We start from the raw sequence: 21,680 nt of genomic DNA, 5'->3' as shown, positions 1-21,680 counted from the left end.
TGTTTCTGTAATACTGAGTGAGATGGGGAGGCGCTTAAATGGTCAAGTTTGAAAAGTTGGAAGGAAAATGGGAAATCCCCTCCCTTGATTAAATTCATTGTGAAAGTCCAGAAAGGGGTAGTTGTACTATTCCCTCTCAGTAATACACCTCTACCTTGATATAACGCTGTCCTCGGGAGCCAAAAAATCTTACCGCGTTATAGGTGAAACCGCGTTTTATCAAACTTGCTTTGATCCACTGGAGTGCGCAGCTCCACCCCCTGAAGCACTGCTTTACCGCGTTATATCCAAATTCGTGTTATATCAGGTCTCGTTATATATCGAGGTAGAGGTGTACTTACTTTCTGACTTTTTCCTGCTTTCTTCCCTAGCTCTTTGTGCTCTGGAAGTTCTTCCTCTTGCATTACCGTCTCCTCCCCGCCAGCTCTCAGAAACAGAAAAGCAACGAATGGAGGACCAGGAGGAGAACACATTGAGAGAATTGCGGTTGTTTCTCAGGGATGTTACCAAGAGGCTGGCCACAGACAAACGCTTTAACATCTTCAGCAAACCGGTGGATATTGAAGAGGTCTTGTTTCAGTAATGTGCAAAAAATGAAGTTGAACCTATTAGAAAAAAATATTATTAATTAAAAAGGGCATGGATAAATTTATATCCCAGATATCCTTGCTATCCATGACCTAGCCAATTCTGCCCATCAGTAATCAACTGGTGGCTTAGTCATAACCTTCTGTACCACAGTGTGAGTGATCAGAAGCATATTCTTGGACACATTACTGGTTCAGCAGAGAAACTTGCATTACTCTAGCCTATACCAGTCAGTTTAAAGTGCTTTTCCACTCTGAAAATCAGCATTAAAAAAATGGTAGCACCTTATTCATCAAATCTGCTACCAGGATGTACTTGGAATTGGATTTGCTTTCTTTAATTAACAAAAATTTGCTTTTACTGTTGAAGGACAAAATTGGAAGACAGTGGGGTTGCAGTTATAACTGAGGGCATCATTTGGCCTGCAAGTCTATTACTGTGTTGGTGTGTGAAAAGGAGAGAGCCTAGCTTGGCTTTCAGATAGAATACTAACTTTGTAGGGATGGCAGTAAGAAAAACACTCTTCTACTTCCAATCTGAACATTTGTTCTGTAAGTCATTGAGAGACAATAAAAATGGAACCCTGCAATGTCATTTTTAGTCTAATTTTTTAGAGAGGAACTGCACTTTAAATTACATGCAGAGTTAACAGGCATTTATGAGAGGCCCTATCCAGTCCTCCACCAGCTTCAAGCCAGATTCAGTATTTGAACATTATTTGTAGCTTAACCGTTTATGTTAAAGGACTATGAACAATTCTCCAACTATGCAGAAGGAATATTATCATCTTCATTTTATAGATGAGGAATTGACGCAGATGAGATTGTGATTTGCCAAAGGGTTATACAAAATCTGTGACAGTGCTAGGAATTAATCCCAGATCTCTCAAGTCTCAATCCCTAATGCCTTAACGAGAAGACCTCCTTTTCTTATTTAACGGATCTGCTATATAAATTTGCAGTTTCACATGAAGATTCTATTACTGGTGGTGATACACTTACTAGAAAAAATACAGGTTGACTTTTAGATCCCAGGATGAGTTAACAGGGCCTCTGTTTAGAAAAATATCATTCTGCTTGTAAACTTAACAGTGTACATTTGGGGATGCCATTTTTACTGCCTGTTCAGAATAGAAAATGCACTTTAAATATATGTTTAAGCATTTAGCCAGTAGATAGGTATTGTATATGATGTTGAAGTATGGTCTTAATGTAAGATTTATGTTGTGATATATTTTTTGTTGGAACTTCTAAAAATGCATGTTTACCTGGTTAGTCAAAAATCATTCCTCTGGAGCCATTACAGTTTGATCTAAATGTATTTCCTTTTTTTGGCAACCATCACCTTAATATATAGGTGATTTGAAAATATTCAGGACTACACAAACATTGAGACCTACTAATTTTAAATTGATTGTCATCTTAATTACATTGAAAAACTCATGCAGAGTGCATGTTTTAATCGAAGCAAAGAATAAATAATAAATACAAGCATATCTCAGTGAGCTACAGTTAGTAGAGCTTTGTTGGTATCTTCTGTTGCCAAGAGTTAACCCCTCATCATACAATTAATTCAGTTAAATACCTGTCACTCTGCCTGGAGGGCTGCTGAACCCATGATGAGGTGCACCATAGAAGGCAGTGAACTCCACAGACAAGGGGCCTCCTTCTGAAAATGCCCTGCTGCAAAGCCCATTGTGTTGAAATTAGATTTGGTGTTCATACAGATGATTATTGCAAATGTTTTGCAGAAAAATAGTTTTAAAGATTAATGATTTGACTACTTAAATTAACATAAAAGGCTTACCTACAGAATGGAGAAACAGTTTCACAGTTCTGCTTTGTGTGGGTGTAGGCCCACTATTTTTCATGTTCAGGACAATGTTAAAATATCAAAGAGGCTTTAATTGCAGCACCAATTTAGTTTGCTCTGAAAATTAGATGTATCATTGGTTCTCTGAAGGAACTATAACTTTAGCAGTCTAACACCAGCACTATAATTTCCATTTCTCTGTTTAAAATGTTTGCATTAAAGATGTGTTGAAAATGAGAGTGCTCAAAATGTTGAACTGGCACATTTCTTAATTAGTACTGAGTATGCTGCATGAATGTGTGTGTAACGTGGGAAAGTGTGTCGATGAAATGCATAAGGCCCTGTGTCACTTCAGTATGCTGTTTGATTGTAGGTTTCAGATTATCTTGAAGTTATCAAAGAACCAATGGACCTGTCAACAGTAATAACCAAAATTGATAAACACAACTATTTGACTGCCAAGGATTTCCTAACAGATATTGATCTCATCTGTAGCAATGCATTGGAATATAATCCAGACAAAGACCCTGGAGGTAAGGAAATATTTAGTTTTGGCCTCCCTAAATTTGAAAAATAGTTGTTTAATCATGTGTATACTGTGTTATAAATTAGCTAAACAAGTGATTTTTCCCTGAAGGTCTATGCTTTTAATATTCTGAGAGACTCTTAAGTGGAAAGTTAGAATTTAAGTGAAAAATTCTAGGAGCTCTGTAGTGCAGTGAGTGTGCAGGAACTAGTAAGCAAAGTAGGGCTAAAGCACTTAACATTCACTTCTGGTAAATCAGGTTCTAATACTGAGTAGGTCCGAAGTGAGAATGAATTTGGTAGTTGCTTCTTGGCCTTCAGGGGACATCTGTCCACATAATAAAACCATCACATAATTTGTCAGAGCTATATGGAGAATCCTGCACAGCACCTTGCCATGCTATGCATTTGTCTCCAGCTGTGATCCTCACTTTCATGAGGACCAAATTCATCCACTAAATTAAGAACTCACCACTGGGGGTGGGGGAAGGAGCAAAACTAATCCAAAACAAAGAGGTCTGTTTTAGTTGATTAGGGAAGAATATTCTTGCAAATGTATTTAAGTGGCATTTTTTCATGTGGCTGTTTCCAGTTAAAAACAAAACAAAACTACAAGAGGACATTAGCGTGAAGGCTGTCCACTTGCAGATGTGGGAAATGTCATCCTCTGTATTTGTTGTAAAGAATGAATTATTGTGCGTTGGGAAGATGGATGTTGCTAAATAAGCGTTTGATCTGACAGCTTCCAAAGCTCAAGTAGGTTTTAAAATGAAAAAGAAAATGCCCCTTTAAAGCATTTGTTAGTGTAGTGTGATGAATGGAAAACTGATCCTATCATCAAACGAAGACAGTGAATTAAAAGGTTTTCATTAAATACCATGAGACAAAACAAGAAATAGTTCTTTGAGTGGTTGCAGATATGTTCCACTCAGGTATGCATGTGTCCAGTGCACCAAAGCCAGAAAAGTTTGCCTAGCAGTACCCATAGGGCCGGTGCTTGCGCTCTTTCTTCATGGCCCCTCGCATTAAGGGCACTACTGCTCTGACCCTCTTTCCCTCCCCACCCCCCATTCCATCTCACTGCCCGCAGCTAGAGTTGGAGTTTGTGTGGTGTTTCTTCATGCTGATTTTGTATTTCATTCTTCTGAAATTTTGTTGTAAATAGTCATAATACTTAGTTATCTAGTAGTGCCTTAGTTAGAAAAGTTAGGTTGAGTTTTTTCAGGTGGAATGCCTTCACCAGGATTTAAGCTCTGTCTGGCATGTGGGGTGGCTGTTCCTAATAGTGATCCTCATGTGTAGTGTGTAGAGAGGGGAACATTAAGGAAAGGTACTCCTATTTGCAAATCGTTTAAGAACACAGGAGTCAAGGGACTTGAGGCTCAAGCAACACCTGATGCAGCATGCCACGAGTCGTGATTTGCACCTGGCACAGTATTGGCTCCTGAGCCACCATCATAAACATAACAAGACGATGTTCCTCTGTCAGACTCTGAGGCCTCCTCTAGGAGGAAGAGGGATCATTCATCTCCCTTGGGCCTCTGAGAAAATGACCTATAAAACAGACCATAGCCACTCCAGAGCTTGGAGAGAGTCCTCCTCTGCCAGAATCAGTGCAGACTGGCACCTTGACTCTTCAGGTACACATGATGGAACTGGCCCTTCTACCTGCTCTCCAGTACTGAGGCAACATTAATTTGGGGCTGTACTGTCGACTCTGGCTCTGTCCATGGGATGTCTCCTGAGTCTGGTACCAGTGACATTGGCACCAGTGGTGTCCAGTCCTTTGACATATCAGGCAATGTCAGATGTGTGTTGCCTTTTGGATCCTCATTCTCCAATTGTCTGGGAATATTCAGGTGCTGCGACTTCATCAGCAATGATGGCACTGTGTAGGTTAACTACACAGGTGTCTCAGCTGCCAACATCACCCTCAACAGTGCATATCACATTGAGTACATAATTGTGGCTGGTGCTGGTACCGGTGCTGAGGGATTCGCTAGCACAGGAGTCATCTTTGACACCAATAGTTGTCATGGTGCAGACTGTGTCACTGGGATCAGTACCGACACCAGTGTCTGTGCCTTTTTTGGCATTGGTACCAAATGATAGTGCATTGCCCTTGCCAGTCCTTCAAGGCACCAACTTCTCTGTCAGCCTTCGGGCTGATGCAACCAGCACATTGGACCTCTGATGAGGCTGGACTCTGTCTTGCTCTGCCAGGGGTTGCTCCCCCGTTACCTCTGGATTATTTTGGGAATTCATCGTAGTCGAGCTTGAGGTCCTCCCACCTAGTGTAAAAGACAGCTGAGAACTCCTTTTTCATCCTGACCCCTTTCTCATCCATCACTGTTCCCGCAGCAGAGACGGGCTCTTGGCACAATGCCTACTGGCCACTGATGCCTTATCCCTATCCAGTGGCCTGGGAATCCACAGGATGTTCCTTATTTCTTAAGATCCTGACCTTCAACCCACTTCAGGGCAAGAGCACCCAACCCACCCATGGCATCACTTCCCCAGCCACCTACATTGCATTACACTACCTCAGAACAAGTGCAGGGTCTGGTACTGCATCCAGAGAGGCCAGTGACACCTCTTCCTTCATCTGCCTCGTCACCAGATGACACCATGGTAACAGATGCTTCCTCTCCAGTGCTGAACACTTTCAGGCACAGGAGGACCTCCTTAAATGGTTGGCATTGGCCTTAGATATACAGGCCAAATTGGTGCAGGAAAACATGCACAGGTTAGTGGATATTTTTAAGTCCTAGAACCTAGGGAGAGTAACTCTCCCTGTTAATGCACTGTTGGAACCTGCTGAGGCTTTGTGGAACACCCTAACATCTTTGGCATCTATGAGGAAGCATATGGACAATCATTATGTATTTATGTAGGGATTCAAGTGTTTTTATTTGCATCCTGCCCCTAACTTGCTTGTCATGACAGTAGCCAATGAGAGGTCATATCAAGGGAGGTACAAGTCCACTCCCAAGGACAAAGAAGTTGGATCTCCTGGGCAGGAAAATTTATTCAACCTCCTCCTTACAAATGCAAATTGCAAACCAGTAGGTTCTGCTATTCAAATGTAAGGCATTTCTCCAAGATCTTTGTTACTGATGAAGATTCTGTCTAGCTGGTTCGATTGAAATTTATCATTCAGTGCTGTTCCTTGGAAAAATTGGAACCTAGAATACAAATCTTATATGCATCAACAGTGCACTTACTACTTAGGCCAGTTGGATTTCGAGCTGAAGTAGTTTCCTTGAATTTCCATGTACAGCTTGCAGTGTTTGGGACTATGGAGACTTGCATAATTGCATAAGCTGTTAATAGGTAGGAGTTGTTCCTAATGGCAAAAATCTGATACTGTAGGGTCAGATTTAATGCACTTAACCTCATTTCATTCCCTACGAATAGTTGCAGTGTAACAGAATGTGTTGGCCCCTTCAAAACCAGGCACCACCAGCCCAAGTGTCACCGGAGGCTCAGCGCTTCAGTATTGGGAAATGTAATCTGCAGAGGTCCTGTGAATGGTAGTATGAGGGTTCAGATGACTAAGTGACCCTTATGACTGAGGTCAGGTGAGTTCAGGACTGAATATAGTGGAACCCTGGGAGAGTCCAAGGATGAAGCAGTACCTGGAATGAAACTTTCAACTGTGACCAGGCAGGAGGCCTGGAAAACAGTTGGAGGAGGCTGAGGGAAAGGGCCTCGGAGAGAACTAGAGGCTGAACTAACCCCACCCCCCGCTGGAAGGGTGTGTATGAAGTGCGAGAGGACGAGGCTTTGGCTGTATACTGCAGTGTGGATTGAGGCCAGAGTTGATGTATGTGGGGGCCTAAGCTGTGGATTCCAGCAAGGGCAGCAGGAATGCCCCCTTCTCCGACCCCTTTGATATCAGGGCTGAAGGGAGTGTTGTGTCTGGCAAAGAGCTGAAATAATCATGTCTGGGGGAAGGGCTATGGTCCACCGTGAGGTAGGGTGGGAGACTGTTTTGTTGACCTTTTAGTTATACTGTGGAAGGGGACAGTACTTATGACCTAATTGGCGAACCAAGTCACTTCAACTCACCAGAACTGCTTGAAAACTACAAACCATAAGAAAACCAAGAGGGAAACTGAGGCAATAACCGCGTCCCTCTACTGTAGGGAGATAGGCTGCTTTTACATCTGGCTTGATGCTGTTTTTATCCATTCATTTTCCTTGGGTGACAACTTTCCATTTAAGATTAGTGCTCCATACCAAGCACCCCTAAGGTTACATAACATCCATTAGCGTTATTTCAGAGGTTCTCCCTTTTGTGAGATACCTCACTGTTTGTTCAAGAACTTGTTGTTCATTAATTTCTATAGGTCGCTGTCTGTTCCTAGAGCTAACTCCTCTAGTCAGAGCATTCCCTTAGAAGGTTACTGGTTAGACTATACTTCATGCCAAATAGAGCTGTATAGCTATTTTTCTTTTCTTGAGACAGTATAGGGACTTCCCATGTTATTTCTTCAACTATACTTCCCAGTAGTTAAATGGGAACACTTGCTGGTTTAATAGTTCAGAAGCAGATTTAACTATTCCATGTTATTTCCAGTTTTGTGTAGGAATTCCAAACTGATAGTTTTTCTATGAGTTCCTGTGTGTGTGGATCCCATTCATGGTGCAGACATGCCTTCTGGATAGAAGTCAGATGTTTTTATCAGGAGAGTCCACCAGGGTTTGCACATGTACCCTTCACACCTCCACACTCCCTTCCACGGACATACTGGGCATTGTGTCCCTGCTCGCTACTCAATGTCTTCTAATAGCCCCCCTTCTGAGAGTTGGAGCAACTTAGTGTCCTCCTTAGTATAGATAGCTGTTGGAGTTTGTTTTCTTTGTGAATATTTTTCTTTTATTTAGGATAGTTATTTAGAATTCTGTTAGCACATTGGGGAAAAAAAATAGTTTAGGTTAGTGCTGTTAGCCCATGAACTGCTACATTACTATCAAAGGCTTTTATGCAGGAACATCATTCGCTAGGCTTCAAGTCATGTCCTTCATGTAGGAAGATAAATTCCCTCATGGATAGACACAATGCTTCCCTCATGGATTGACACAATGCTTGCCTGTTTTGTTTAGGTAAGAGACAGATTCCTTTAAAGTATGCAGTTTGCTGGACCTTGAGGAAGTGCACTGAAAAATCTTGAGTACATACTAAGACTTCGAAGTCAGTGAGATTAAGGTTGGACTTTGACGTGCCACAGCTGCAGGGATTTTTTAGTGTTGATGCTGAAGACCCAGCCTGAAAGTGCCTCAGAGATGAGGGCGGTAACTCTGAGCTCTGTCCCCCCTAAGAAGCATCTTTCTTCTCACAAGAGCTCTGAAACTTAGGGTTTGGCTACACTTGCAGGTGTGCAGTGCTGGAAGTTACAGCTGTCTTCGTACAGCTGTGTAGGGAAAGCGCTGGAGTGTGGCCACACTGACAGCTACCAGCGCTGCAGTGTGGCCACATTTGCAGCATTTGCAGCGGTGTTGGGAGTGGTGCATTATGGGCAGCTATCCCACAGAGCACCTCGTCCCATTTTTGCGCCGTGGGTTGTGGGAAGGGGGCGGAGGGTGCGGGTCATTCCGCTTCCTGTCCCAACGCCCCGTGATGCATTTCTTCACATCCTAGCAATCCCTGTTTTTCCGTCCACATTTGGTGCCATCTTGACTCTCTCAACGGTTTCAGTGCAGCGCGATTTCTGTGGGAAATGGAGCCTGAACTGCTGAGGAGTATGCTGACGAGTCTTGTCAGCACATCACGTTTGGCAGTTGAGCTATTCCTTAAGATCCAAAGTGATGAGGAGTCCGACGATGATAGCGAGTCGCCTGATGCGTATGATGCTAAATTGCTTCTGGCAGTCACGGAAATGCTCAGCACCGTGGAACGCTGCTTTTGGGCTCGGGAAACAAGCACTGAGTGGTGGGATCACATCGTCATGGAAGTCTGGGATGACAAGCAGTGGCTGCAGAACTTTCGGATGAGAAAAGCCACTTTCATGGGACTGTGTGAGGAGCTCGCCCCCACCCTGCAGCACAAGGACACGAGATTGAGAGCTGCCCTGCCGGTGGAGAAGCGGGTGGCTATTGCAATCTGGAAGCTGGCAACTCCAGACAGCTACCGATCGGTTGGGAACCAGTTTGGAGTGGGAAAGTCAACAGTTGGAATCGTGTTGATGCAAGTTTGCAGGGCCATTAATCGCATCCTGCTAAGAAGAACCGTGACTCTGGGGAACGTGCAGGACATTGTGGATGGCTTTGCACAAATGGGTCTCCCTAACTGTGGAGGGGCGATAGATGGGACGCATATTCCTATTCTGGCACCACCCCACCTAGCATCCGAATACGTTAATCGGAAGGGGTATTTCTCTATGGTTCTCCAGGCGCCTGTGGATCACCGTGGGCGTTTCATTGACATTAACACAGGCTGGCCTGGAAAGGTGCCTGATGCATGCATCTTTCGGAACACTGGCCTGTTCAGGAAGCTGCAGGCAGGGACTTTTTTCCCAGACTGGAAGATCATAGTAGGGGATGTCGAAATGCCCATTGTGATCCTTGGAGACCCTGCTTACCCGTTAATGCCTTGGCTCATGAAACCGTGTACAGGGAAGCTTGACCGGAGCAAGGACTGGTTCAACTACAGGCTGAGCCGGTGCCGAATGACCGTGGAGTCGGCTTTTGGCCGTTTAAAGGGGCGCTGGCGATCTCTGTATGGGAAGCTAGACTTGGGGGAAAGCAGCATCCCCGCGGTTATATCCACGTGCTGTACCCTCCATAATATTTGTGAAGGGAAGGGTGAAAGAGTCAGTCAGGCATGGACCTCCGAGGTTCAACGCCTGGAGGCTGAATTTGCACAGCCAGAGAGCAGGGCTGCTAGAGAGGCCCAGCACAGGGCTGCAAGGATTAGGGATGCCTTGAGGGAGGAATTTGAGGCTGAAAACCAACAGTAATGTTTGGTGCCCTGCATGGGAGTGAAGTACAGTGGTTACAATGTTAGTAGGAATCTGTGTTTCCTAAGCTGATTTGCAGTGCCTGTTTCTTTCCTGGGCTAAGGTATCTTTGACTTTCTGCAATAATAAAGACTGTTTTCAAAGCCAAGAATTCATTTATTGAAAAGAAAATAACTTTGACAGACACGCAACATTTTGGGAACCTAAAAGGGCAAGGGGGTGGGGTGGGGAACTGTACAGTCACAGGTTTGAATATGTCCTGTCTGGAGTGCTGTGCAATGACTACTGCACTTCAGGATGCCTATACTGCATGGTGATGGGCTGGTTGGTGAACGTACAGGTGTTGGAGGCAGCTGGTGGTGGTAAGAACCTAGATGCTGGGGAAGGGGGTTTTGAGCTGACATTGGGGCACAAGGGAAAGAGCTTTGGGACGGGGCGGGGGCGGCGTGGTAGAGCTCTGCCTGCATGGCTGCAAGCGCCTGGATAGAGTCCGCTTGGCATGCCAGGATGCTTATCAGCTGCTTTGTGCTTTTCTTCCTGGCTGCTGCGTTTTTCTGGCAGATCCTGCTTTCCCTTTCCCTCCAGTCCTGCACTTTTTGATTCTCTGTGACAGAGTGATCCATAACTGCTTGCAGCATGTCGTCTTTGCTTTTTCGCGGCTTCTTCCGGAGGTTTTGGAGTCTTTGAGCTGTTGATAACACTGGCAGCCGAGATCTCAAGGTTGCTTGTGGAATGGCAAAAAAGGCAACACTTAACAGAGGCAGCATTGTTTATATCAGATAGTTATTCCCACACAGTGAAGGAGTTTACAGTCTTCACAATAGCATAATTTTCCCATACCAAAGAGAGCGCACTTAACCCACAGGAGCCCCGAAATGGTGAGTAAGGGGTACTGATTGCTTCAGGGCTGTACTGTCCTCGGGGTTTCGTTGCATTGGAGAAAGCAAACAGCTGCAGGGGGCACCTACACTGAACACTCTCCCAACATTTTCCACAGGAGTTGATCCTGGAAGATATCTCGCTGCTGCGGGTCACCTGGGAAGAGCGGGAGGGTCTTCTACAGCAATGCGGATTCTGCCCTGGCCCCTATGCAGCTTTCCTGTGTCTTGCAATGGTCCCCCCACCCCTTGCGGCACAGTGGTGCGGACATGTTAGCCTGACTGGGACAAGGACCACAGTGGCTCTCCCAACAAACTTGCGTAAGCGCATTGCCCACGCTCTGGCTGAAACTTTTGAAGAGATTACTGAGGCCGATTACTGTGATGTGATAGACCACATCAATGCGCTGTTCCACATCTAGGCATACATGCATGCAGCCCTAACCCTCCCTCCTCTCCCGAAAAAATTCCATCCTGAAATAAAAGCCCACCTCTTGGCATTGGAGAAGCTCTATCAGTGATCAACTCAAAGCAACAGTTTTCCACCTTAGAAAAATTCTGTATTGCCCAATAATTAAATTGTTTTTAAACTCGTGTGATCCATATGCTAACTACTAATTTAAAAAAAAGAAAAGGGGTGAAAAAAGGGAAACTGGAGTGCGACATGTACTCCACAGAGGCACCGGCTTTCAGACCTAATGTGACAGTGGTCTGTCTTCATTTTTCCTATATTTGTTTGATTTGCTGGGTTTTTTCTTCCATTTCAAGGTATGTATTGTTACTGTAATAGATATATTAAAATATAGTAAAACCACACACAGAGATATATGAATGTGTACAAGAATAAGTAAAACTAATGTCTTATATTAACTTTTTTTTAATAGATAAAATAATTAGACACAGAGCTTGTACCTTGAAGGACACAGCACATGCCATAATTGCTGCTGAGCTGGATCCCGAATTTAATAAAATGTGTGAAGAAATCAAGGAAGCGAGAAGAAAAAGAGGTAAGTTTTGGAACTTTAAAGAAATATTTATTGTAGTGCAAAATATCAGATAATGTAGATAAATAAAAATAGGCATAAAGTCAAAACTAAAAAATATAAACATTTGTATAGTGTCCCTATAGGTGCTCCATGGTAGGTGCGCTTGTATCCCTGCGCTGCCAAAGAACTTTGGTAGCAGTGTCCATTCAGCCTGCACGTGTTCTCCCCCCCACCACCCCTGTGCTCTGCCATGAGGCTAACCAGTGCGTGTGGGCGAACCTTCCCCCCTCTTAGTTCCTTCTCAACCACCCATGGCTAGACATGGAGCTGTTAGCAGTCCGTTCATTGGATCGTTATCTTTCTCTTAGCACTTCAATAGTTAGTTAATCCCCTTCTTAGTTGTAGAACTTCCTTTATTTTCTTTCTTTTTTGGGGGCAGGTGGAAGAAAACTTTTTATTTTCCCCCTTTGTCTGGGGTTGCCCCAGCATGGGGTATGCCTGGTTCACCAGGCCTTAAGAGGTGTCTCTCTTGCAAGGCAGCTATCTCTGTAATGGATAAACATTTCCGCTGCATTCATTGCCTTGGGGAAAGCCACATTTCCCAAAAGCAGGGTCTCTGCCAACAACTCAAGTCCATATCTCAGAAAGACAGAGAACTAAGACTAAAACTCCTCCTCAGAGAGGCAGCTCTTCAGCCTTCCCTGGACTCCTCATGTCATGAGTCACCCAAACGGTGCAAATCTTCCTCTCTTCCCCACAGCCCTCAACATTTATAGGCTATGGGTTGAAGATAACTGCTGCAGACCCCTCATGTAAGCCTTAAAAAAAGAGGGCCGTGAGCCCTGAGCTAGCTGAAAAAGATCACTGTCTTGTTCGGTATCATCGATACTGTCAGTACCAAGACAGTCTAAACATGGTATCCATAACTAATGAAAGTCTGAAGCAGCAGGTACCATTCATGCATCTAAGGATCTGATGGACATATGCACCAAAGCAACAGTAGTGACAGATAAAAGCAGGAACAGAAACCACACCACCGCTAAGACGATGCTGCCGGTCTGAGTGTTCCATTAGCAACATGAAGAGTGAGGCATCCAGCCTCTGAGCCCTCAGTATGGCCCAGATCACTGATCCCCTTCAGTGCTGCTGGCCCACTGGCAACCACCATCGGCACCAAGTAGGTCGGCACTGCAGGAGTTTAGTCACTCTAGAGACCTCATGGTATCTGACATACCAAAGTTTCCCTTGCTCTGTACCAGTGCTAAGTTTACTTCAGATGCTGGACTCTCCACCGGTACCATGTCATGCACCTCCGTTCTCCAATGGTGAATTGGATTAGTGAACAGGAGGAGGTTGTTTCATAGTCATAGAATCATAGAATCTCAGGGTTGGAAGGGACCTCAGGAGGTCATCTAGTCCAACCCCCTGCTCAAAGCAGGACCAAACCCAACTAAATCATCCCAGCCAGGGCTTTGTCAAGCCTGACCTTAAAAACCTCTAAGGAAGGAGATTCCACTACCTCCCTAGGTAACCCATTCCAGTGCTTCACCACCCTACTAGTGAAAAAGTTTTTCCTAATGTCCAACCTAAACCTCCCCCTCTGCAACTTGAGACCATTACTCCTTGTTCTGTCATCTGCTACCACTGAGAACAGTCTAGATCCATCCTCTTTGGAACCTCCTTTCAGGTAGTTGAAAGCAGATATTAAATCCCCCCTCATTCTTCTCTTCTGCAGACTAAACAATCCCAGTTCCTCAGCCTCTCCTCATAAGTCATGTGCTCCAGCCCCCTAATCATTTTTGTTGCCCTCCACTGGACTCTTTCCAAGTTTTCCACATCCTTCTTGTAGTGTGGGGCCCAAAACTGGACACAGTACTCCAGATGAGGCCTCACCAATGTCGAAAAGAGGGGAATGATCACATCCCTCAATCTGTTGGCAATGCCCCTACTTATACAGCCCAAAATGCCATTAGCCTTCTTGGCAACAAGGGCACACAGTTGACTCATATTCAGCTTTTCGTCCACCGTAACCCCTAGATCCTTTCTGCAGAACTGCTGCCCAGCCATTCGGTCCCTAGTCTGTAACAGTGCATGGGATTCTTCCGTCCTAAGTGCAGGACTCTGCACTTGTCCTTGTTGAACCTCATCATATTTCTTTTGGCCCAATCCTCCAATTTGAATAGGTCCCTCTGTATCCTATCCCTACCCTCCAGCGTATCAACCACTCCTCCCAGTTTAGTGTCATCTGCAAACTTGCTAAGGGTGCAGTCCACACCATCCTCCAGATCGTTAATGAAGATATTGAATAAAACCGGCCCCAGCACCGACCCTTGGGGCACTCCACTTGAAACCGGCTGCCAACTAGACATGGAACCATTGATCACTACCCGTTGAGCCCGACCATCTAGCCAGTTTTCTATCCACCTTACCATCCATTCATCCAGCCCATACTTCTTTAACTTGCTGGCAAGAATACTGTGGGAGACTGTATCAAAAGCTTTGCTAAAGTCCAGAAATAGCACATCCACTGCTTTCCCCTCATCCACGGAGCCGGTTATCTCATCATAGAAGGCAATTAGGTTAGTCAGGCATGACTTGCCCTTGGTGAATCAATGCTGACTGTTCCTGATCACTTTCCCCTCCTTTAAGTGGTTCAGGATTGATTCCTTGAGGACCTGTTCCATGATTTTTCCAGGGACTGAGGTGAGACTGACTGGCCTGTAGTTCCCTGGATCTTCCTTCTTCCCTTTTTTAAAGATGGGTACTACATTAGCTTTTTTCCAGTCGTCTGGGGAGAAAGATGGTTTTTCACCCCAGGTGGGACATGAACCCGCAACCTTTGGCTTAGGAAGCTAATGCCTTATCCATTAGGCCACTGGGGCCCTAGTTTCCCATTTCTCCTCCCATGTTCCTACTAGTGCCTCTTACCAACTTCTTTGCTCCTCAACCAACATGGTATGGCCAACCACAGGTGCCACTACCGGGACCCCTTCCACCGCCCCAGTGGCCCTACTGGGATCCTTGGGTGGCATACAGACTCCACGCCTCCCAAGCATCTAGTGTGGCCCACCATAAGTCTTTGAGGTGCTTTCCCTCAGCCACGGTATTCAGAGCCTCCGAACATCCAGAGGAGATCATGGAGAGAACTGGAGGGTGGATTCAAGAGGACCAACATCTCTTCCTCCTCTCCAGACAAAGCAGTGATGCCCCCTCCACCATCCCTAGTAGATGACTTCAGGCTATTTCAAGAGCTAGCTAAAAGGATGGCAGATGTACTGCAGGGAACTCTTGAGAAAGTAAAAGACACCTATCAGAAAATCTTGGATATCTTGCACTCCTCATCTTCCTCTAGAATAGCCCTCCCCATAAATGAGGCCTTTCTTATATGGCGTATCTCGGCATCAGTCACGCCTGTCTGTACACAGGCTGATAAGAAATATTACATCCCAGCTAGGGTTATGGAGTTTTTTCCCCATCCCTCCCACTTATTCCATTGTAGTGGATGCAGTAAACTCCTGATGTCGGCAACACCAGGTGAGGTCTACCTCCTGTGAGAGAGATTGGAAGTGCCTCGACGTATTTGGGAGAGAGGCCTATTCCAACCGCTACACTGCAATTCAGAATTGAAAACTATCAAGCTCCGACAGCAAAATAGGACTACGTCAATTACGCTAAGCTTAACATGTTTATTGATCAGCTCCTAGCGTCACACTGTGCACAGTATTGGGTAGTGCTGTGAAGCGATTAAAAAAATTGTGATTAATCGTGCTGTTAAACAATAATAGAATACCATTTCTTTAAATATTTTTGGATGTTTTTTACATTTTGAAGTATTGATTTCAATTACAACACAATACAAAGTGTACAGTGCTCACTTCATATTTATTTTCGATTACAAATATTTGCACTGTAAAAAACAAAAGAAATAGTATTTGTCAATTCACCTAATAAAAGTACTGTAGTGCAATCTCTTTATCATGAACGTTGAACTTACAAATGTAGAATTATGTACAAAAAAACCCCGCCTTCAAAAATAAAACAATGTGTAACTTTAGAGCGGACAAGTCCAATCAGTCCTACTTCTTGTTCAGCCAATCGCTCAGACAAACAAGTTTGTTTACATTTGCAGAAGATAATGCTATCTGCTTCTTGTTTACAGTGTCACCTGAAAGTCAGAACAGGCATTTGCATGGCACTGTTGTAGCCAGATTACATGCCAGATTCATATGTCCCTTGATGCTTCAACCACCATTCCACAGGACATGCGTCCATGCTGCTGCTAGATAAAAGGTTCTGCTAGATAAAAGTCCAAAGCAGTACGGACCAACGCATGTTCATTTTCATCATCTGACTCAGATGCCACCAGCAGAAGGTTGATTTTCTTTTTTCGTGGTTTGGGTTCTGTAGTTTCCAAATCAGAGTGTTGCTCTATTCCACACCTCATCAATCTCAGATTTTGGAAGGCACTTCAGATTCTTAAATCCTGGGCTGAGTGCTGTAGCTATCTTTAGAACTTTCACATTGGCATCTTCTTTGCATTTTGTCAAATTTGCAGTGAAAGTGGTCTTAAAACAAATATGTGCTGGGTCATCATCCGAGACTGCTATAATATGAAATATATGGCAGAATGTGGTTAAAACAGAGCAGAGGACATACAGTTCTCCCTCAAGGAATTCAGTCACAAATTTAATGCATTATTCTTTTAATGAGCGTCGTCAGCTTGGAAGCATGTCCTCTGGAACAATGGCCAAAGCATGAAGAGACGTATGAATCTTCAGCACATCTGGCGCACAAATATCTTGCAACTCCAGCTACAAAAGTGAAAACGCTTGTTCTCACTTTCATGTGACATTGTAATTAAGAAGTAGACAGCATTGTCTCCCGTAAATGTAAACAAACTTGTTTCTCTTAACAATTGGCTGAACAAGAAGTAGGACTGAGTGGTCTTGTAGGTTCTAAATTTTCACATTGTTTTGTTTTTGAATGAAGTTATGTAACAAAAAACCTACATTTGTAAGTTGCACTTTCATGGTAATGAGATTGCGCTACAGTACTTGTATGAGGTGAAATGAAAAATACTATTTCTTTTGTTAATCATTTTTATAGTGCAAATATTTGTAATCAGAAATAATATAAAGGGAGCACTGTACTCTTCATATTCTGTGTTGTAATTGAAATTGATATATTTGAAAATGTAGGAAAAAATATTCAATAAATTTCAATTGTTATTATATTGTTTAACAGCGTGATTAATTTTTTGGAGTTAATTGTGAGTTGACTGCGATTAATTGACAGCCCTAGTTTTGGGCCATAGTGAGGGACAGCTGCTGGCCAATACAGCACTCCAGTCAGCGTCTGATGCACCTGACACAGCAGCCAGCTCCAATCTCTACAATGGTGGTTATGTGAAGAGCGTCCTGGTTGCGCTTATCTGGCTTCACTAAGAAGTACACACTACAGTAGAGGACCTCCCCTTTGAAAGCACCAAATTGTTTACTGAGAAGACTGACTCATTCCTCCATATGCCTAAAGACTCCAGGGCCTCTCTCCGGTCATTAAGGATTTATACACCTGGACAAAAAAGAAAATATGGTCTGCAGCCTCAGCATAAATCCCATTCACCACATTTCCCAACACAATGCTGTTATGAACCTCCAAGATAAAAATGCAGATTTTTCCAAATGTAAACCATCAGGCCTCTAGTCTTCCTCTTCACAATCACTTATCTCAAAACGTCAGTTTTGACATCTTGGTTGAGGCACCAACAAACCATTCCCCTAAACCAACTGCAGCTGACTGGCCCTTCACACCTATTTGGGTACCTCTTTGCTTCATTCCACAACCGGGAAAGAACAATATCCGACCAATGGGTTCTGGAAATTGTTCTCAATGGGTCCACTTCACTTTATCCACTTCACCTCCTCCCACCCGCTCTCAGCACCCTTCTCCATCTCTCTTCAGGGACTCTTTTCATGAGAGTTTATTATGACAAGAAATAGATCACCTTCACTGTCTAGGAGCCATAGAGCCTGTACCTCAATACCTATGTGGCAAAGGTTTCTACTCTGGTTATTTCCTGATACTCAAGAAGAAGGGAGTTGGAGACCCATACTGGACCTCAGAGCACTGAACAAATTTGTCAAGGCTCAAAAATTCAGGATGGTCACAGTAGCAGTAATTATTTCGTCTTTGGAACAGGGAGATTGGTTTTCGGCCCTCCACCTGCATGATGCCTATTTCCACATATCAATCCTACTTTCCCAGAGACAGTTTTTCAGCTTTATCCTGGGCCAGGACCATTAACCAATACAGAGTATTCCTCTTTGGCCTCTTATCAGCTTTGAGAGTATTCTCCAAGGTCTTATCCATAGTCGTGGCTCACCTACGCTCCCAGCAGATAATAATCTTCCCCTACCTGGACGCTTGTCTCCTCAGAGCCCGCTCCTTCAGCAAGGCTTACCGGGTTACTCAAACTTCTGTAGTCCTGTTCATGGACCCGGATCTACAGATCAATGTCCAAAAATAGATGTTCACCCCAGTACAGCAGTTCATAGGAGCTGATCTCAACTCGTCATAGGCAAGGGTGCTCCTGCCACATCACAGGTTCCACACTTTGGCCATGCTCCTAGAGGCAATACACACCAGCCCTAAAATATTAGCCAGACACTGCTTCCAACTTCTGTGATATCTTATGCCAAACTTCACATCAAGTGCGTCCAAATGTGGTTCAGCTATACAAACTATACAAACCTCTGTCACTGCCCACCAAAATCAAACACTCTATGGACTTGTGGAAAGACCCAGCAAATGTCTTTCCAGGAATCCCCTTCTCACAAACTTCCCCATTGTCACTTCTCACCACTGACACGTCCCTCATGAAATGGAGCGCATATGTCAACAATCTTATAACACATGGCAAGTGGTCCTCCATGAAGATGTCTCTTTGCACAACCTCCTCGAACTCGGAGCTGTCAGGAATGCCTGTGCCACTTCCTTCCACTAATCAAGGGTACACACATGAGTCTTGACAGACATGGCATGTATATAATACATAAATTGCCAGGGAGGTGTCACATCATGTTCCCTTTGCACAGAAGCACTAAAGCTATGGAACTGGTACATTTCCTGCAGCATCACAGTATCAGCAGCCTATTGTCCAGGAGTCCAAAACTCGATAGCAAACACTGTCACAAGTTCCCATAGGACCACAAATGGGTGATAAACTCAGCAATACTACATGACATATTCAGGCGGTGGGGGACACTGACTATAGAACTGTTCACTACTTACCTGAACAAGAAGCGCCCATGCTGCTGCCTCAGGGCAAGAATAGTACAACACTGCCTAGGGGACACTCTCCTTCTTCCATGAGACAAGGACTTTGTCTGTGCTTTTCTCCCATTCCCTCTACTATCAAAAGTACTGTTAAACATGGAGAGAGCACAAATGTTACACTTATTACTCCCTCCTGGCTGAAACAGATGTGGTCCCCATACCTGTCACAACTGGCAACATGCCTGCCAATCTCTCTCCAGTCAAGTCCATGCGTCCTCTTGCAGAACAAAGGACGCACTCTCCATCCCAGCCTGTGGCTATTCCAGTTTAAGGCCTGGCTCCTTCATGGTTCCAGTACATAGAAAGGTCCTGCTTTGCAGAGGCACAGGCAGTGTTACTACACAGTAGAAAATTGGCTACCCACCATGCCTACTTGCAAAAGTGGACCAGGTTTCATGTCTGATGTAATTCCAGACAAATTTCCCCAACATCTGCTACTCTCCCAGTTGTTTTAGATTATATACTGACTCTCTCAAGAAATCAGGACGATCTCTCAGTTCACTCAAAAGTTCATCTAGCAGCCATAGCAGCCTTCCACGAACAAACAGAAGGGTACTCAGTGCTCTCCCACCCAACCACAAATAGATTCCTCAGGGGTATAGTAAACATTTTCCCCCAACCCAGACATCCTACTCCAGCAAGGGACCTAAACTTAGTACTAAAGAGCCTGACCAGGCTGCCTTTTGAACTCATGGCTATTTGTTCGCTCACACACAGCCTTCCTGGTGGTGATGGCCTCAGCGAGAATAGGGGAAATACAGCACTAATGGCACACCACCCTTATGTAGTACTCTTTTGGGACAAGGTTTCTCTTGGACCACACCTGAAGTTCATCCCCAAGATGACCTTGTCTTTTCACATAAACCAACTGATTCACTTCCTGACCTTTTACCCTAAGCCTCACCATAATAACAGGCTATATTGCATGTCCTAGACATTAGGAGAGCCCTGGCCTTACCTGGGTGGGATGAAGGCCTTTAGGAAATCTTACGCTTTTCCTTTCCATTGCGGAAAGGTCTAAAGGAGCAGTGATAGTATCCCAAAGACTCTCCAAAAGGGTCTCAAACTGTATCACACTGCTATCACCTACATCTGGAATCTGCACACAATGAAACTGAAAGGCAGTGAATTCAAAACAGATAAAATAAACACCACTTCACACATTGCATAATTAAACTATGGAACTCATTGTGACAGAATGTTGTTGAAACCAACAATTTAGCATGATAGACTCATTGGACATCGATATACATAATAGGAATGTACAGAGTTATAATACAGTAAATAGTTTGTAGAAGTTTTAAAAGGAATATAAAACTTACTGCTTTGGGGTTTATGAAAATCTCTTAACTATTGGATGTTAAATGAAGATTCCCATGTGGGACAAATTATCCCATAGCTGCCAACTTTGGGGTTTCTTGCACCTTTCTCTGAAGCATCTGGAGCTGGCCACTCTCAGCAGAGACATGACACTAGACTAGATGGACCTTTGGTCTATGTACCCGTGTAATTAAAAGCATGTGCCACAGCAGTGGGTATGTAGCAAATCATAATGTTTATGTAAATATTGCTTTAACTGTGTATCTGTGGAATCTTTTATAAAACATACCTAAACAATGTGGCAATAGGCTCATTACAGCAGAAGATGCCATGAATTGGAAAAAAAAAAAAAGAAAGAAAGAAGGGCTGAAAATATTGGATTAACTAACATCACAGAATGTAACCAACTATACCTGACTGTTAGTTGCAAAAGCAAAAAGCAGTCATCATTTCTGTTACTTGTTATTGATATGAGGATTCAGGTAGACTGTGAAACAAATACACTTTGCAATAGGGAGTGTGTCTATATAATATAAAATACAGTAATAATGTAAACTTTTACTTAAATATCTTAATTTTTCATGTGTAAAGTTTTTTCCCCAAATGTATTGAGGGAATATAATGAATCCTAAAACTGGAATTTTATTGAACATTGTGTCATGAATAGAAATCCTTTCTAAAATGCTAATACAAATTTATATTTACTTTAAATGTTTATTTAAAATAAGTAGAAATTGCAAACTGTCAACGTGAAGTTGCTTTTGGATTTTATTCTTTTATTTAGGTAATCTGGGGTAGCACAGGAAAATTTGGATTAAAAAAAAAATAGGGTTTGTGTTCCAAAATATGGAATTGTTAAAATTGCTTATCCATGTGACTTACAAAGAGCCATATTTTTCTAAGGCCTGGTCTACACTAAAAAGTTAGGTTGACCCAGCTTCATTGCTCAGTTGTGTGAAAAATCCACATCCATGAGTGACATAGTTAAGCTGACGTAACCCATGGTGTAGACTACACTTCTTCTGTTGATCTAGCTACCACCTCTCAGGGAGATGGATTACCTACGTTGATGAGTGAACCCCTCCCATCGGTGTAGGCAGTGTTTACACTGAAGTGCTACACAACTGTGTTGCTGCAGCAGTATAAATGCAGATAAGCCTTAAGACATCAGATCTGACAGTTTTTAAGATCTTATGTCCAATAAATTCTATTGCCTGCTAAAAGCAAATATTGTTCATTTAAATCTTGATTTAGCAATGTCCATCTAAATATGT

General features: G+C 43.6%; 1 protein-coding gene across 5 annotated transcripts in view; it reads left to right on the top strand.

The window, feature by feature from the left end:
- The window catches only part of ATAD2B (ATPase family AAA domain containing 2B), a 144,080-nt gene that overhangs the window by 86,673 nt on the left and 35,727 nt on the right, over positions 1 to 21,680 (top strand). For 4 of the 5 annotated variants that reach the window (XR_005595927.1, XR_005595926.1, XM_039529400.1 and 1 more), the window contains exons 21-23: positions 372 to 568; positions 2,774 to 2,933; positions 11,650 to 11,772. Coding sequence is in view for 3 of the 5 variants with exons in the window: in XM_039529400.1 (XP_039385334.1) it covers positions 372 to 568; positions 2,774 to 2,933; positions 11,650 to 11,772 (480 nt within the window). In the remaining 2 variants the exon portion in view is untranslated. The remainder of the gene's footprint in view (positions 1 to 371; positions 569 to 2,773; positions 2,934 to 11,649; positions 11,773 to 21,680) is intronic. The other variant, XM_039529399.1, reaches the window with a different exon arrangement.

The sequence above is a fragment of the Mauremys reevesii genome, linkage group 3 (genome assembly GCF_016161935.1).
Source record: "Mauremys reevesii isolate NIE-2019 linkage group 3, ASM1616193v1, whole genome shotgun sequence".
NCBI classification, from domain to species: domain Eukaryota; kingdom Metazoa; phylum Chordata; order Testudines; family Geoemydidae; genus Mauremys; species Mauremys reevesii.
This window is presented reverse-complemented; position numbering and strand designations above follow the sequence as displayed.